This window comes from Oryctolagus cuniculus, chromosome 17, assembly GCF_964237555.1.
Source record: "Oryctolagus cuniculus chromosome 17, mOryCun1.1, whole genome shotgun sequence".
Lineage (NCBI taxonomy): Eukaryota > Metazoa > Chordata > Mammalia > Lagomorpha > Leporidae > Oryctolagus > Oryctolagus cuniculus.
The window spans coordinates 21691954-21710572 of NC_091448.1; the positions used below are offsets into that span (position 1 = coordinate 21691954).

An 18619-nucleotide genomic window follows, 5' to 3' on the forward strand; every position below is an offset into this window, starting at 1 on the left:
ACCCACCCTGCTTCTGCTTTCTGAGGAAGGCAACCCCTCCACAGAACCCCTGCAGTTCTATGTCTCTAGTATCCAGGCTGGAATCACTTGTTCACCATGGGAGAAAAAAGCCGAAATCCCTCTGAAAACGCCAGCGCTCATGATAGCTCTAGTGGTGCTCTTTAATCATTAACGCTCTCAGCAGAGCCCCAGAGGTCAAAATGCACCTCCTGTCATCTACAAGGAAGTTGGGAGCTGACAAATACTACAGGTACAGTCATCCAACACCCAAAACACCAGGGGCTCTACATGCAGGACGCGGAGTTTGAACAAGGGTTCATAAGATCTTTGCTTAGTCCTCAGCTACAATGCAGAAAAATTAATTGCTGTCAACACTACCTTGGTTTCTTTTTTTATTTTTATTTATGTATTTATTTCAAAGGCAGAGAGACACAGGGAGAGTCAGACAGAGAGAGATCTCTCATCTGCTGGGTAACTCTCCAGATTCCCATAACAACCAGGCCTGGGCCGGGCTAAAGCCAGGAACCCAGACGGAATCCAGGTCTCCCACATGGGCGGCAGACCCACATACTTGAGCCATCATCTGCTGCCTCCCAGGGTGTGCATTATCTGCAACTGAAAGCAGAGCAAGGACTGGAACCCAGGCACTCGCAACGTGCTGTGCGGATTCCTGAGCGGCATCTGAACTGCTGCGCCAAATGCGTGCCCTCTGGCCTGATTCCTCGGGGTCACATCATGAGACTCATCGATCAAAGCCTAAGACTCAGGGACAGAGAGGAGTGAGCCAATTCTCCCGCCCCCACACCAGCAGGCAGAAGTCTTTCTACTAGGGATCTTTCTACTCCAACAAAGAAAAAAATAGGACGACTGTCCCTTGTAATAGTAGCCTTACTGTATCTTAGCTTGAACTTAAAACTTCACAAACCAAAATGACAGACAAAAATTCATAGGATAACAAAAGTTATTTCCAAAAAATTAACAACGGAATTATCACAAACCATCAGGCATAAATATAAGTGGGTCCATCCCTAAGGAATAATTGTGCTAAAGAAATAAAAATTACCATGGTTAAAAAAAAAGGTATTTGTATACTTTTCAAGTTGTAAAGTTAAATATTGATTTTTATAACAACTATGCAGAGTCTTACAGAATAGATTCTTTTTAAAATATTTATTTGAGAGACAAAGTGACAAGAAACAGAGTAAGGGCTCCCTGGTTCCTTTCCCCAAAGACCCCCAATAGCCACAGCTGGGTCAGACTAAGATCAGGAGCCTGGAACTCAACCCAAGTCTCCCACAGCAGCGGCAGAGACCCAAATGTTTCAGCCATCACCTGCTGCCTCTCAGGATACACATTAGCAGGAAGCAGGAATAGGAGAGGAGCCACGACTTGAACCCAGGGACTCCAAAATGGGATACAGGCACTTAACCTACATGGCCAAATGCATAACTAACTGTTGATTTAAATAATGCTTCTGCACACCTCAACCATATGTGTCAGCATATGTCACTCTTACCTGGGATCAACTCACCACAAACTTGTGTCATTTAAACCACATAATTTCCCAATGACTTTAACCCAAGAACCTCTTCCTACCTCATTAATCGATATCAAAAAGCACATTCATTTTTAGGTACACAGACAAAGAATGTGGTTCATCCATGAGTTCAAAAATGTTCTTGATACAGACTTTAACTGTGACATCATGAACAAAGCAATTCATAACTAATAAATAGCGAAATCTTCTTACACATTCCATCGCTGGTGTTGGAAGTAGGTTTAACCTCATCTCTCAATTTTTACTTTTGTGACATAATTGAGATAAAATTCCACAAAATGTATTATTTGAAAGTATACCATTAGTAAGAAGAAAAAAATGGTTTCACCTTATTTTGGAAGAAAAGTGGCTGTCAAAGAAATTCAAACTCAAAAATGAAAATGCCACTGATTTCTTTTCAGAGCCAATTATTTATTGTGACTGCTTTCAGAACAACATTAGAATAACTCAAATAAGACAAGTAAATTCCAAATTTATTTTTCATTTTTTGTACTCATTTGCTTGTTTGCTTACTTTAATCATACACAGCCCTCAATTCAACTGAAGTTATGGATATAAGAATTAACGAGATATTTTCTGTGACTTTTCCAATCCTTTCTAATTAACTTGACTTAGGAAGCCATTTAAATGCTTCAAGGGAGGGGTGGATTTTCAGCCAGGGATTTGCATAAAGGGGAGCAAATGAATAAGCTGCAACAAGTGTTGAGTGAGCACCTGCAGCCAGCTCCCCACAGGTGAGACTGAAGCCCTGTGTTTGGAGGTGGGCACACATGCAGCCACCCCAGCCCAACCCTGGAAGCTGGGTGTAGCCCCAAGGCACCTCCCACACCGCTTCCTCTACACGGAACCGCTGGTGCTGTGAGTGTGGGGGCCTGCAAGGAAGATCAGGTTTCTCCGGAAGCTTCTGCTACTGAAATCTGCAGGGGATTCTAGAAGCACCTCTGGGTTCAGGATGGATGGAGCAGAGTCTGTCCAGACAGGGCACACAGCACCTCCAGCTGCCAGGCCAAGTGCACAGCCTGTGCTCTCTATGCTTCTCAGAAACAGGACAAAAGTCAGATGCTGGCTGAAAATTTCCAACATATTATCTAGTCGCCAAAATTAGAACTTAAAAAAAAAATCTCCAAAGCCTCCAAAATCATGTAGTCTACCACTCATCAAAGTTCCTTTAATTCACTTCCCTAAACCAGTCTCCAAGTGTCTGTTTCACTCCTGTGGGTATGTTCAAGATACGGCGCTTTCACAGAATATGTTAATAGTATTATAAAATCTCTAAACAAGGATAAGCTAAAATCCAAAAGGCGTGAAATGGAGGTTCTGGTGGCTGATACACTCCGCCACACAACAAGCTACTGTCCTGTCCCCAGTGTGACTTACCGTGAGGGCCCTCATCTGCCTGCTCAGATAGCTAAGTTCTGCCTGAGGACTGTAAAGATTCTTGATGTGTGCCCTGGGAGGAGGAGAGCCTGCCAAGGCAGGTGCGAGGGCTACAAGAACACACCTTCCTGCTGCCTTCTGTCAGCTCTGTTTGAAAAAGGCAATCATCCCTGAGAAACGCTTCTATGAAATGCTCCTAGTGATAAGCTCTGGAGTGGAATTAAACATACTGCTGTTTAAAGGGGGCGGGGGGGGGACGCCATACAAGGCAAGGTGGACTGTCAGTCCTGGGGTGACAAGTCAGCAGAGGAGGAGTCTGCTGTAAAGTGCATAAAAGGTCAGCTCAGCACCTGCCGGGAGACAGACTCTGCTCCAGCCTTCCTGAAGCCTCCGGTGCCCTCCTGGTCTCCCCAATGGATTCCAGTCGCAGAAGCTTCCACAGAAGCCTGAGCTCCTCCTCACAGGGCCCTGCACTCATCATGAGCAGCTCCATATACAGGAAGGGGGGCCTGCAGCCCCTTGTGGCTGCACCCAGTGTTTATGGGGGGGCTGGAGGCCACGGCACCCGGATCTCAACCTCCAGACAGTTGGCGAGCTATGGGAATGATCTCAGTGGTGGCAGGGATCTGTTTGCTGGCAATGAGAAAATGACCATGCAGAACCTAAACGACCGTCTAGCCAGCTACCTGGACAAAGTACGGTCCCTGGAGCAGTCCAACTCCAAACTCGAGGCACTGATCAAGCAGTGGTACGAAGCCAATGCACCCAGCGGCAGTCGTGACTTCAGTGCATACTACAAGCAAATGGAAGAGCTGCAGAACCAGGTGAGGTGCGGGGCCTGGAGAGCACTGTGGCAGGTGGAAGCAAGCAGACCCTGTAGAGCAGGTGCGGCTGGAACGCTGCCTCTGTAGAACAACCCTGAGTGCTGGGGCACCTACCTGCCCGAGTCGCTCTAAACCATACTGCTTTTAAATGTTTTAATCTAATTACATATAACACAGGAGCATTTTTCTTCCAGTCTTATATTGTCTATCTTTGTCACACTTTATTGTATCAGCTACAGGGATAGTAAACTTTTTTCCTGAAAAGAGCTATTTATATGTGATAATAAATTATTGTTCAGTTTCTCACCTCATCCCCATCAAGGTTTGAAACCCCAGTCAACTCAGAGACTTTTCTTCTTTCACTGATGTAATATAGGTATTAAAATACCAGAGTGCTCAGGGTAGGGACAGGGGGAAGGTGTACTTCTGAATAGTCCTTGGGTTTTTAAAATTCTCTGTTTAATCATCTGACCATCATCACCAAGCAGTTCAGAAAGTACTTCTGCATTAATAATCTATGGCCCCCAATTGGAATTTATTGCAATCATATCACAGCTGGCTCCCACATCACCCAAGAGGAAGCTGTGCATTTTATCAAGCGCATGAAATAAAAGCAGAAGACTTTGCTCCCTGCTGAAGATTTCCTATATGACACGGAGCACTTCCTTTACTTTCATTCTCTTATTTAATCAAGAAAATTCCCCTTTCATTTTCATTTCTATTTTAAGATTCATAACCCTTTAGAGCAAAGTTAGCCCCCAGCGAGTCTCCTGCTCTTGGGCTGTAGTGGCCATCAGTGTGATGAGTCAGACCCCACAGGAAGGCATTGTGGGATTCCAGGAACGAGGGGCACACAGAGTCGCAGGGCTTACAGTGCTTTCCTTCTCAGGCTCTCACCACAAACCAGTCAATCTCCCGTACCTATCTCTGACTCACGCTTCTGAGTCTACCCCGGGTCACCTCAGAGGCACAGGCACAGCTATCGGTTCCACACAGTGGGCAGACCCAGCATGGGAAGGCCCTTTGCAGGACCGCAGTCACAGAAAGAGGCCCGTAGCTGGAACCTCTTCTGATTCACTTGCGTCTGACAGAAGTCACTTCATTAAACACTTCTAAAGATGCAGGACTGGCGTTTGGCCCAGTGGTTAGAATGTCCATATCCCATACTGGAGTACCTGGACTTGACTTTGACCCTGGCTTCTGACTCCACCTTCCTCCTAATGCAGAGACCTTGGCAGGCACCAGATGATAGTTCAAGTAATTGGGTTCCTTCCACCTTCATGGGTCACCCGGATGGAGTTCTTGGCTCCCAGCCTCAGCCATCACAGGCATATGGGGAGTGAACCAGTGTATGGGATTCTCTCTCTCTCTCTCTCTCTCTCTCTGTGTGTGTGTGTGTGTGTGTGTGTGTGTGTGTCTGTCTCTCTGTCTCTCTCTGCATCCCTCCCTGCATCCCTCCTTCTCAAATAAGTAAATTGTAAAGTTTTTAGTCCAGGGCTTACCTGCCCTGATATCCCCAGTGCCTCATCATATAACAAACATTCATTCCTTCATTGAGCCAAAACTTAGTCAACACTAACCTGGTGCTAGGGAACTTGTGGTGAACAAAATGTGACTTAGGAGGAAACAGGCATGGACGAAGCAACTACACAGAGGATTAAGCACTGGCAAGAAGGGCTGTGTAGGGCAACAAGGGCACAAGCAGATGCCTCCACACCACACTGACTAAGCTGAGACAAGGAGGGGAAGCAGGGATTCTCCAGGTGATGGGGGCTAACGGGGGCGTTCTACGCAGGAACCACACCAAAGGCAAAGCCCTCGGTCAGATCTGATGACACAACAAGAATGAAGATCTCCCTTTGTAAGATCACAGGAAAGCAGACCCTACCCTGGGGACTGCAGTAGTATTTTGATTCAGGTACACTAAGTACCCACGTTATCATTCTTCCTGTCAATATTTTCACATGAAATTCTTGACCTGAACATCATTTTTACTAAACTTGTGACAGTAGTTGTATCTGAGGATAAATCCCATCATTTTTAACTCCTATCCAGTTGGAAACATCCTTCTTTCTCGTGTGTTTTCCAGATTAAGGATGCTCAGTCACAAAATTCCCAGCGTGTCCTGCAAATTGACAATGCTAAGCTGGCTGCTGAGGACTTCAGACTCAAGTAGGTTCCTGAATGCCATGGTGGAACTTTCCAGAAAAGAGTCCCTCTCAGTGGTGCTTCATGACACTCGGCTCCCCATATTATCCTTGCTGAATTTCCTTATTACGCTTCCAGAATCTTACCGCTTTGATGGTGTGGGAAGTACTCAGGGTCAGACTTTGCCCACAGTCCTAATATGGAGCCACCCAGAGGGTGACTGACCACTTCCAGGAATTGCTCATTTTCTCCTTGGTTTCCTCCCACTGGAACGTTTGTTCTTAGTAACCAGTAGTCCACCTCTTCACCCACTGGACCTAACTCTGCCCTTTGGAGTAATGACGAGGCAATTTACTACTGCCTTCTTCCTACGTGTCCATCTGTTATCTACAGAGAGCTACACGCCAGGGCAGACCAGGGAGACCCCAAGGGTCTCCACATAAATGGCCCACGTTCCAAGGGTGACTGCTGACATTTTCTTGTTTGTCTGTGTTCTACAACATGAGCTGACCAATCAAAGCGGCAGGACCTGTCTGTGGCTAACATACTTCAGACTGTGCTCACCTTCTGTGTGGTCCCCACGTCGTGTGTGCTCACAGCTGTTCCTCGATGGACTTCCTCATGCTGCACTTGTGCACGCAGTAACTCCAAAGTCCCCTTTATATGCTACAAGGGATTTAAAAAAGGGAAACGAGGAAGTATACGTGAGCGCTGAATCGGTGAAAGCTCATGCATCCACCTTTACCAAGTCAGCATCTGGGCCTCCACTGCATCACCATTTTTTATATTTTGCTGTTTTTAAAAAATGAGCATATATAAGTTTGCAGAGGAGACCATTTGGGATAATTTACTTTAGATGCATCTATCTACAAAAGTGATCAAAATACATTGATCAAGTTCACTTATTAAGTAAAGCTAACCACTATTTCATATCAATAACAGAACTCTTGGGGCCGGCACCGTGACTCACTTGGTTAATCCTCCGCCTACGGCGACAGCATCCCATGTGGGCGCCAGGTTCTGGTCCCGGTTGCTCCTCTTCCAGTCCAGCTCTCTGCTGTGGCCTGGGAGTGCAGTGGAGGATGACCCAAGTGCTTGGGCCCCTGTACCCGCATGGGAGACCAGGAGGAAGCACCTGGCTCCTGGCTTCAGATCAGTGCAACACCAGCTGTGGCAGCCATTTGGGGAGTGAACCAACAGAGGGAAGACCTTTCTCTCTGTCTCTGTCTCTTGCTGTCTATAATTCTGTCAAATAAAAAATAAATAACAGAACTCTTTAATAAAACAGCAATTAAAACAAATCTTTAAAATTTCTTTTAAAATATATTCTAGAATTGAGAAATTTATAAAAATTACATCAGGTCAACTTCTTATAAATCACTCCAAATCAGAGATTATGTGAAGGAGGAAATTGTCTGGTTCCTAGGTTCTCATACGCATTTCATGAGGGAGACTTTATGAAGCCCTGGAGTTGATCTCCACATAGACCATGTAAAATATATCTGCTTATTTCAGATTTCACAGACTCAGTTATCTTTGCATATGCATTAATTTTCAGGTTTGAGTCTGAGAGGGCGATACGCCTAGCGGTGGAGGCAGACCTTCAAGGCCTGGGTAAGGTTTTTGATGACCTAACCGTAAAAAGAACAAATCTGGAGGTTCAAGTTGAAGAACTGAATAACGACTTGGCTCTCCTCAAGAAAGAACATCAGGAGGTGAGAAAATACTCAGGTGTGGCATTGGGAATGATGGGAAGGCTTTACTAATGAGGAGGAGGAGACACAGAAGAAGAAGAGCTGCTGGTAGCGCTGGTGACGATGACACAACAGTGGATGACACAACAGTGGTGTCGGTTCTTATTTCTTGTCACAAGGTTGCTGCCCATTACATGACCTGGAGCAGTATGTGGACACAACCAGCCTTTCCTAAGTTATTACTTCCTTTCTTTCCCACTCATTCCCAGTGAACAAAATAATGAGACTTCTTATGCCTCTTCTGCCCAGCCTGCCGAGAATATGCTTCACATAAAACCCACCAGGATTTTCACTCTCCTAGGAAACCGATGCCCTACGCCGGCACCTGGGCAACACCGTCAATGTGGAGGTGGATGCAACTCCAGGCCTGAACCTTGGCGACATCATGAGTGAAATGAGACAGAAATACGAAATCATGGCCCAGAAGAACCTTCAAGAGGCCAAAGAACAGTTTGAGAGACAGGTACAGCATCGTCCTGAAGTGTGAGCAGGCTGTCCTCCACAGAGACACAACTCGTCCTTCCCTTCTCCTTCCTTCTCTCTTTCTTTTTTTCTTTCTTTCATTGCTTCTTTCCCTCTCTCCCTCTGTCCTGCCTTCCTTTCTCTCTTTCCTTCTCTCCTTACTCACTCATTCTGTTTTTTCCTTCCTGGGTTTTAGACTGAAGCTCTGCAGCAACAAGTCACAGTGGACACTCAGGAGTTAAAAGGAACCGAGGCCCAAGTGACGGAGCTGAAACGCACCTACCAGAGCCTGGAGATAGACCTCCGATCGCAGCTCAGTATGGTAAAGCATACCCACCTTCCGCTTCCCAAACCCCAGTGAGTTGACTAAGTGTCTGTGTTAGGGATTCTGGAGATGCAAAGACCTAGACAAAAGGAGCCATCTACTTGCGGAGCCCGTGGGAAAACAGGCTGAACCACTGACTCTAATCAAAAGACAGAAAGCAACCTAGGAAAGGGCACCATACCGCACAGAAGCAGAGGAAAGAGTAGATCTGGAAAAGCCCACAGTGTGGAGAGCTTTCCATTTGAGATGAACCTTTAAGCTAGAAGTTAGGAGTAGAGATATTACAGGCTAAGCAAATCAGTCTGCCCACGGTAAATTATGCTGTGGTAACCAGCAGCCCTCAGAATCGTAACAGCAACAACACTGCACCCATCACAGGTCGGCTACAGCTCCAATCCATGACTTTCACTCCCCAGGGGCAAAGCTAAAGGAGCAGCCCCGCTCTGGGGCAGGCCAATGCTGTGGCAGAAAGAAAGAGAAATGGCCAAGACATGGGAGAGCCCTGCAAACTTCTCACAAAAGGCATTTCTCAGTTTCACCAGCATTTGCTTAGCCAAAGAAGTCATGTGACCAAGCCTGGTGTTGATGCGCTGAAGAAATCTAATCCAAACCGCCAATCCCAGGGCCAAGCCTGAGGGAGGGGGAGGGAACCTGGCCTGCTGATAGGGTGGGAAAGCAAACACTGAGGATGGTAACACAGTGCACCACACTGAGAACAGTGGGTGCCAAGCCAGAAACAAAGAAAAAAACCAAGAGCTGGTGATCCCAGCTGGCAGGCTGTGGTTGCCTAGCGAGAAAGTGGGAAGCAGAGCTATAAACACACGTGAGTCCCCCAGGCTCCAGCTGCAGAAGTACTCCTCAAAAAGAGTTTAAATTGAGCCACTTCTTACACCAAGTCCCTAAATAACAAAGCCCTCTTTTTCTTGTGCTCACAGAAAGAATCTCTGGAGCACACCCTAGAGGAGACCAAAGCTCGTTACGGTAACCAGCTGGCCACTATTCAGGGCCTGCTAAGCTCTCTGGAGGCCCAGCTGATGCAGGTTCGCAGTGACACAGAACGCCAGAACAATGAATACAACGCCCTTCTCGACATAAAGACTCGTCTTGAGCAGGAAATTGCTACTTACCGCCTGCTTCTGGAAGGAGAAGATGTAAAGTAAGGATCATTAACATGGGCTGTGTGTATCAATGTCTAGATACTGTCCTATTTTACTGTCCTTGCTACCCATGACCCAATGCAATCCCTAACACAAAAGCAATTATACACATACCACTCACAACAACAAAAGTACACCAAAAAGTACACACACACCCAAAACACCAAATATGGCCTTTGTACCTGAGGTTATGTGGTAGGGCTAAGTTAGAAGATGGCTATCCAAATGATACCAATTGTGTTAAGGCCAGTTTTTGTGATTAAAGTATAATTTAAAGCAAAGTTACTTTTTTGAAAAATTCTTATTCCGAGCTCACAAATTAAATAAGAGACCACAGAGGTCCACAGGAACCAGCTGGAGAATCGTGAGTATTGCTGAAGAAGCTGTCTCGCAAAGATCACACCCAAGAACAACAACAGGAGAACACAAAATTTAAACTTCCATTATGAATTTGCTATTTTAATTACAAAAACTTCTAGCATTTGTCAACCGGGTCAATTCTGAAGCTATTCATTTTTCAAGTTAAAAAGCAAGACACTCAAATAAGTCAGTTGCAATTAGAGTGGAGGGCAGGCATTTGGCACGGCAGTTACGATGCCACGTAGGACACCTGCACCCCATGCTGGAGGGCTGGATTTGAGTCCCAGCTCTGCTTCCAATTCCAGCTCCCTGCTAATGTGTACCCTGCGAGGCATCAGATGATGACTCAAGTACTCAGTCACTGCCATACACATGGGAGACCTGGATGGAGTTCTGAGCTCCTGGCTTCAGCCTGGCCAGTCCCAGCTGTTGTGGGCATTTGGAGTTAAACCAGTGAATGGAAGATCTCTCTCTCTCTCTCTCTCTCTCTCTCTCCCTCTCACCCTCTCACCCTCTCACCCTCTCACCCTCTCACTCTCTCACTCTCTCCGCCTGTTAAATACACAAAAATATTTTTTAAAAGAGTAAGACATTCAAGTTGTAAATAACAAGCATTACCAAAGGGAAAGAACATGAAAACCCACATCACTCACTTTGCTTTGAAACACAAAATGGCAATGTATTCCTTAGCTTCTTGTTGTTCTAACTAAACTACATGAGAGACGCTTCCTAAGAAGAAAGAAGGTTTGCTTCTGCTTCCTTTGGAGGTTCACAGCCCAAGACCAGGTGGCCCCTTAGGTGTAGGCATCTGGGGAGGCTGGAGGGTGGCAGAGAGTATCACATGGAGAGCAGGAAGCAGAGATGGAGGGCACACACATGGAGACTATCCCCAGGTGGGCTCTCCTGATAATGCCATCACAGGGCTCCTCTGTAGCAACTTGATCCAATCCAATCAGTTCCTGAAGGCCCCTCCCCCACCACAACCCACCAACCATTAACCCATTAACCATAAACTTAAGACTTTGGGGTTTGACATTAGGCATTAGTTTGGGGAAACCAAATCCCATTCAAACTGTAACAGACAATAACGCTTTTTTTTGTTTCTTTTTTTTTTTTTAAAGCAACCTGGAAGAGAGAGGTAAGATTTCCAAATTTTTGCACATTTTCTGTAACATTGGAATTTCAGTAGCCTTCTGTTAACTGTCACTGGAGGAAAGTAGGGTGGCCAGTTCTCAAGTGAGCAGATGAGACCCCAGGGATTCTGAAAGTCTCGCGCACAGCATTACAGTTTCATGGGGGAGTTCTGACAGGCTGCCCATAACAGGGCAGTGCTCTTGACCTGTGCTAATGCTGTCCTAAAGCTTCCTGAGACTCTGAAAAGAGAAAAAAAAATCAAACGTGGGAATTTTGCTTAATTCAAGATACCATATTTCTATGTAGGCACGGGAAATGAAGGAAATTTGCAAATTAGAGAAGAGGGGACCACTGGCTGCACTTGTTTATAAAACGAACTTCAGGCAGGCGCTGTAATAGGCTAATCCTCTGCCTGCAGCGCCGGCACACCAGGTTCTAGTCCTGGTCGGGGCGCCGATTCTGTCCTGGTTGCTCCTCTTCCAGGCCAGCTCTCTGCTGTGGCCAGGGAGTACAGTGGAGGATGGCCCAAGTGCTTGAGCCCTGCACCCCATGGGAGACCAGGAGAAGCACCTGGCTCCTGGCTTCAGATCAGCGCAGTGCGCCGGCCTCAGCGCGCCGGTTGCAGCGGCCATTGGAGGGTGAACCAACGGAAAAGGAAGACCTTTCTCTCTGTCTCTCTCTCACTGTCCACTCTGCCTGTAAAAAAAAAAAAAAAAAAAAAAAAAGAAGAACTTAAAATTGTTGAAGAAAGAAAATGAGTTCAACATTTTCTCCTAAAAGAAGGAAATGAGGACAAAAATAATCGTTTAAATTAGCATATTGTAAGTCAGCAGAGTCATGTCCCAAAGCTAACATTTAATGTGTAATGTGTATTCAGATAAAAAGAAAACCAGGAAGATCAAGACAGTTGTGGAAGAAGTAGTGGACGGCAAGGTTGTGTCATCTGAAATCAAAGAGGTGGAAGAATCCATCTGAACAGCTACCGGCAGGAGACGCTGCTGAGGCTTCCAGGGAAGTGCAGCTATAATTGTTGCTCCCTACAATAAAACGGCCACCCAGAAGCACTATTAACACCTTGGAGTAATCAGAAACGGCGGTGGGGGGGGGGGGGGTCCTATTAGTCAATCTCTGTAATTGAATATAAATGTTTCACTCAGAGGGGATGGAAATCGCCTACGAACATGAGATTTAATGAGCACTGGAATATTTAAAGTGTTGTTACTGTCATCTGCATTGTGAAATGTATTAGTTACAAGCTACAGACCACAAAAATCAATGTGTAGGTAACAGTGCTGAAAATTACAGTAGCTTTCAATTATGCTGAATCTGACAAAGCAGAGGAATCTATACCAATGGCAAATCAGCTTCTCTCTTCTCTTTTCCTGTTTCTAAATTGTAAAACCTCCCCTTGGGAGCCCCTGGAGTCTTCATGGAGCTGTTTCTGGTCAGTCCCACTGAAGTTTTAACATCCGTACAGTTCCACAATTCTGCAACCTTTGAGCCACGGCTGCTTTTTCCCACTGCCTCTACTGCCTTTTAAAACTCAAGTTGGTTCTGTGAATAATCTGAGTCAAATTCCAATCACAAATACCGAGCAGAATAAGAATGAAATCTGCCATGCTTGAAATGGGAGTAGATTAAAATCAAAACTACTGAAACGCTTCTCGAGGCAGAATGCATCTCCTTTTGACAATAAACTGTGTAAATCATCAGGTGCTCTCTTTCTTTACAGAGTAAGCACACATCATGAAACGTTTCCCGCCATTTTTTGTGACAGCTTTATTGAGAGGTAACGCGTACAATTCAGTGGTCTTCAGTGTGTTCTCAAGGTTGTGCAGCCATCGCCATTATCTAATTTTAGAACATTTGCGTCATCTCTGCCACCCAAAAAAAGCCCCCACACGTTAGCAGTCACCCCCAGCACCTCACCAACCTCACGGATCTCCCCCTCTCTATGGGTTTGCCTGTTCTGGATATTTCATATAAATGGAATCGAAGACTGCATCTTTTCATAATTTTATTCATTTATTTGAGAGGCAGAGCTACAGAGAGGGAGAGACAGAAAGAAAGGTCTTTCATCGACTAGAATTCCATCTAAATGGCTGCAATGGCTGGGGCTGGGCCAGCCTGAAGCCAGGACCTTCTTCTGGGTCTCCCACATGGGTGCAGGGGCCCAAGCACCTGGGTCATCCTCCTCTGCTTTCCCAGGCCATCAGCAGAGACCTGGATCTGAAGAGGAGAAGTGGGGACAAGAACATTAGATGCTGGCACCACAGGCGGAGGCTCAGCCCACTAGCCACAGTGCCCGGCCCAGACTGTGTGCTTTTGGACACAGCACTCACTGGAGCATGGTTCATAATGACCTCAGTAGTAACAGCCATCAGCTGATGAGTGGAAAAACAAAAAGTGGCTTATCTGTGCAGCTGAGTATTGTTCAGCGATAAAAGGAATAAAGTACTGCTACATGTATGCTGATAGGTGCTACATGTATGCTGACAGAGAGAAAGGTCTTCCATCCACGGGTTAATTTCCCAAATGGCCACAACGGATCAGAGGAGGAGCAGCCAGGACTCTAACAGCACCTATATGGGATGCTGGCACCGCAGGCCAGCTTTACCCGCTCCTCCACAGCGCCAGCCCCAGGATATGCTCTTAAGCAACTAATTACATGGCAAGCAAAACATGATTCACGCTTGAAATAGGCATTTGCCTTTCCTTCCTTAGTGGTTGTGCTGTTGGTCATTTTCATTAGCCAAACACAATAGCCAATTATGACAAATGTCCAGTTAGTTAACATCAGGCACCAGGCTTGATTTTGCACAAACCTTGTCAAAAAAGACATTTTCAATCATTCTGATTTCTGCACTTTTGGAAGAAGTGAAGAGGTTTCACTCATTTCTTTACTAATTTACTTCCAAGTCACACCAGTTAGCAAACTGCTTTTAAATGTGTTTAAAAAAAAAAAAAAACTTGTAGAAATAAATACTTTCTACCTACCAAGACACATTCCAGAACTGTCTGAAATTCTGATGTTAGAATCAAAGAGACTGAATCTAACAAAAAAAAACCTATATAGATGGACTTGAATTTGATTAGACATACTCATTGTCATATGGCAACAACAAATTTTATTAAAAGAGGCAGGGTTATCACCCTTAACTCAGTTTCACATCAGAAAATGGAAGATTTTCCTGTAGATTTTTGGTCTATCTCTAGTTTCTTCCAAGTGATCTTTCAAAGAAAGTAGGTGAGAGCAAGCGCATATTTGCGCATATCTTTGCTTCATGGCCGAGTTCCACCTCTGGTTCTGCCAGAAGTTACCGTGGGAAAGTGAAGCGTTAATCTGTCTATCTACACTTCTTGTTTGAGCTGAGAACCAGACCAGCAAGCTCCTATTTCTGACAGAAGTTTCAGTCTGTAGCCATAGGTCTCAACAGCACAGGCTGGAATTACCATCAATGGATTTCCTTATTTTGCATGAAGTCATCAGTGTGAAGGTGGAACTATCAAACGAGACAGAACCCCTGGAATGAGCTTAGCATAGAGAGAACTTTTCTAGAAAGGAGAAAACTATGTTTTCTAGAAAGGAGAATGACACGGAGTGATATGAAATTGATCCACGGCCGGTGAAGCCACCTGGACACCTGCTCTCATCCTTCCTGACTCAGGTTCAGTCTCAGCTACCTTGTTACACTCCCAAATAGCAGCTCCAACTGAAAACATTGGTTAGTAATTTATTTTTTATTATTTTATTTGAAAGGCAGAGTCACAGAGACAGACAGATCTTCCATGCACTGGGTCAATGCCCAAATGCCTGCGACAGTTGGGGCTGGGCCAGGCTGAGGCCAGGAACCCAGAACTCAATCCAGGTCCCCATGTGGGTGGCAGGGACCCAGGTGCTGCCTCCCAGGGTGTGCCTTAGCAAGGAGCTGGATCTGAGTGGGGCCGGGACCTGAGCTCAGGCACTCTGATGTGGCACGTGGGTGACACGAGCAGGGTCTCGACCACTGTGCCAAATCCCACCCCAAGGACTTCCTACTTTCAGACTCCCCTTTGAGTGTCTGTTTTCTCTCTGCTGGGCTCACTTCTGAGATCCCCTTCTAAGGCACAGTTTTATACTCCTCCTCTTGGCCTCTACCGACTGCCTCCCAAATCCTCCCCTGCGTCTGAGAACCTCTGAGCCCCGAAGTCCAGAACTCAGCCTCACTCGTGCCTCCCTGAGGGTCTTCACTCATCCCTCATCTCAAAAGCATGATTTCAATGTACACTACTCTTTCATACACTAATGGGACTTTTAAATATTACAGCCAGAGTGATGAAAGGTATGACAACAGCCCAAGAGTTGAGTGACCTGCAGAAAGAAGCAGGTCGATTTAATTAAAAAAAAAGATTTATTTATTTCTGTATTAATTTGAAAGGCAGAGTTAGAGAGAAAGATCGATCTTCCATCCGCTGTACACTCCCAAAATGGTCCCAATAGCTGGGGCTTGGCCAGGCCAAAGTCAGGAGCCTGGAACTCTGTCTGGGTCTCCCATGAGGGTGTATGAGCCCAAGCACTGGGGACATCTTCCATTGCTCTGCCAGGCCCATCAACAGGGAGCTGGACTGGACAAGGAGCAGCCGGGACTCAAATCAGTGCTCATCCGGGATGCTGGCACCTCAGGCCGCAGCTTGACCTGCTGAGCCACAACTTCATCCCCAGATGCAGGTCTGTGTTTAAGGGAAGTAACTCGGGAAGTAATTCTGCAAGGGAAGACCAGAAAACTAGCAAGGCTGACATGAAAGAATGTGTGCACACCACATTCAACAAAAACCCAAGGATTTACAAGCAGCACACAATTTCTCCATCGGGATCATTCCCTAAACTACAAAGGCAGCGGACAGGACTCGAGGCTCCAGGCACCTCCCTCTGTGCCTCGACTTCTGCAGTCACTTTGCCAACAGGCCCAGAATTGTTCTGTTTCATACAGACCCAGCTGCCCGTACAATTATGCAGCTGTCAAAGAATCTTATCATCACTTCCGGAAAACTCTAAAGCAGAGGGCTCCCCCTCCCCACATCACCCACCCCAAAAGCCAGTAAAGTAGCAAAGTTGCTCTCCAATCATCACTGATTCATAAAAACATCTCGGCCAAAGCATACCCATAAATTAGGGCAGTCATTTCCAAATGAAATGAATTTTAAATGACACATTTGCACACATTAAGAACAAGTTCTTTCAAGTGAAATAACTTCAGGAGTGCAATGATGTAGCTTAGTGAAACATTAGGCTGGGACTCAGAGGAAAAAGGAAATTAGATTTAGTCCCTAACTCATAAGCTTACAGTCTAGCATAAAATACAATATAGGGAGAGGCATAAATGTATAACATTGAAACATAATATATAGATAATAAACAAAATTACTTAAAATTTTCATAAAGGCATTAGAGTTGGAAAGCATTCATTTAAGCACAAAATCAGTCCCAAGCTCAAAAAATAAGTTAATCCTATTTGCATATTATGTGATCATAACATTAAGTTATAATTTTGAGCATGATGTGTAAGTAATAATTAACACCCCAAATGTCAGGTTCCTATGTGGGGAGTGCAGGTTTAACTTGTACTTTACAAGATCTCTGAAGATGTGGTTACAGATCAAAACTCCAAGTAAAAACCCACTTGCCTGTGTGTCTGCAAAACCTCATATCGAGTGTTGCTTCTTTCAAATCATGGGTCTTGGCCCATACACTGAGAAAATCAAGCAGAAAAGTTTAGTTTCAAAGGGAAAGGCCAAAGCTGGGTGATGGGCACGGCAGAAGTCCATTCTCACACGAAGGGGCCAGAGCCACCCTGTGCCAGTTTTCACAGTTAGTAGCAAGGTTGTGTGGTCTGTAGAGGGCTCTGGAGATGCAAGTCCCAGCCTGCCACCTCCAGGCTGTGGAGTCCTAAACAGCCCACCAAACACCCTAAGCCCCAGACTGCTCATCTGCAAAGTGAGAGAGATAGGAGGACTACCTTCAAAGGTCGCCACAAGGTTAAAGAATGTCTAGGGGGCCAGCGCTGTGGCGTAGCAGGTTAAAACCCCAGCATGCAGCACTGGCATTCCATATGGGCGCCGGTTCCTGAGACCTGCTGCTCCACTTCCAATCCAGCTCTCTGCTATGGCCTGGGAAAGCAGTAAAAGATGGCCCAACTCCTTGGGCCCCTGTACCCATGTGAGAGACCTGGAAGAAGCTCCTGGCTCCTGGCTTCAGATCAGCTCAGCTCTGGCAGTTGCAGTCATTTGGGGAGGGAACCAGCGGAATAGAAGACTTTTTTCTCTCTCTCTCTCTCTGTCTCTGTCTCTGTCTCTGTCTCTGTCTCTACCTCTCTCTGTAACTCTTTCAAATAAATAAAATAAATCTTTTTTTTTTTTAAATGTAACTCACCTGGCCCACAGTCTAAGAAGCAGTAGGTGCACAATAACTGATAGCAATTCAAGCAATTTACATGAGCCAAAATGCTTGGGATACAGAGTGAAGGAATCCTTGATAAAAACAAACCAAACCCCACATGGGGCTGAAGTCATTGAATTTCCACTTAATTTCCATTCTGTCAAGAAATAAAACAGGGGCCAGTGCTGTGGTGCAGTGGGTTAACGCCCTGGCCTGAGGCGCTGGCATCCCATATGGATGACAGTTCTAGCCACCTGCTCCACTTCCAATCCAGCTCTCTGCTATGGCCTGGGAAAGCAGTAGAGGATGGCCCAGGTCCTTGGGCCCCTGCTTCCATGTGGGAGACCCAGAAGAAGTTCCTGGATCCTGGCTTCAGATCAGCACAGCTCCGGCTGTTGCAGCCAATTGAGGAGTGAACCATCGGATGGAAGACCTTTCTCTCTCTCTGCCTCTCCTCTCTCTGTGTAACTCTTACTTTCAAATAAAAATAAATAAATCTTTAAAAAAAGGAAAAGAAATGGATTGCAGCCTCTCTCACCAAGTAGAATCTGCCTTAGGCTGCTACATCCATAGCACATGTGGCTGAAAATGAAATTCCTACAATTCCTACAGCCTCTTGCCTCACACCCCCTTCCTGTGAAACCTTGCTTGCCTGCCCTTTGAGGCGTGTACAGGTTGTGAGAAAACATGCACCTCCACATGTGTTCCCTTATGTAACACGGTAAAAGGAAGCTGCCACTGGATTTCACCACGGGCTCATCACTTCTGTCCCTGGGAAAGTGATTTTTTAAATAGGTCAAAACATTCTTTCGTTTGCCAGAACTGATCACGGGTGTTCCTTGGAAGACTGACAAGGGCATCGAGTGTCACCACCCCACCACGTCTGCCCCCAAATCCCCAGGGGGCACTGGCAGCTCTGTCTCAGGATATTCACAACTGAAGAACCTCACTTTTCAAGAGGCTGGAATTTGGGGAGGGTAACATCTGGATGTCTCTGTAGGCAGCAGGAGACACTGAATTCAGGGGAACCCAGGCTAGGAGTCTAAGCTTCTTCTTCAATCAGTCCACACTCTACAAAGGCAAAAGATGGGCTGACCCGTGTGAG

The 18619-nt window shown here is 45.9% G+C and overlaps 1 protein-coding gene and 1 long non-coding RNA gene across 3 annotated transcripts in view; one reads left to right on the forward strand and one right to left on the reverse strand.

The window, feature by feature from the left end:
• LOC127484399 (uncharacterized) overlaps positions 1–18619 on the reverse strand; it is a 119023-nt gene that overhangs the window by 32307 nt on the left and 68097 nt on the right. The window contains exons 3-4 of one of the 2 annotated variants that reach the window (XR_007911329.2): positions 6878–7152; positions 6472–6573 (exon numbers count right to left, since the gene is read on the reverse strand). This is a non-coding gene — a long non-coding RNA (uncharacterized lncRNA). Of the gene's footprint in view, positions 1–3579; positions 6574–6877; positions 7153–18619 lie in introns of those variants that run through there. The other variant, XR_007911328.2, reaches the window with a different exon arrangement.
• KRT20 (keratin 20) lies at positions 3281–12811 on the forward strand. The gene is made up of 8 exons (XM_008271473.4): positions 3281–3759; positions 5849–5931; positions 7466–7622; positions 7963–8124; positions 8320–8445; positions 9384–9604; positions 11087–11103; positions 11977–12811. Exons 1-8 carry the CDS (start codon positions 3349–3351, stop codon positions 12072–12074), a joined length of 1275 nt encoding a protein of 424 aa, XP_008269695.2. The 5' UTR covers positions 3281–3348; the 3' UTR covers positions 12075–12811.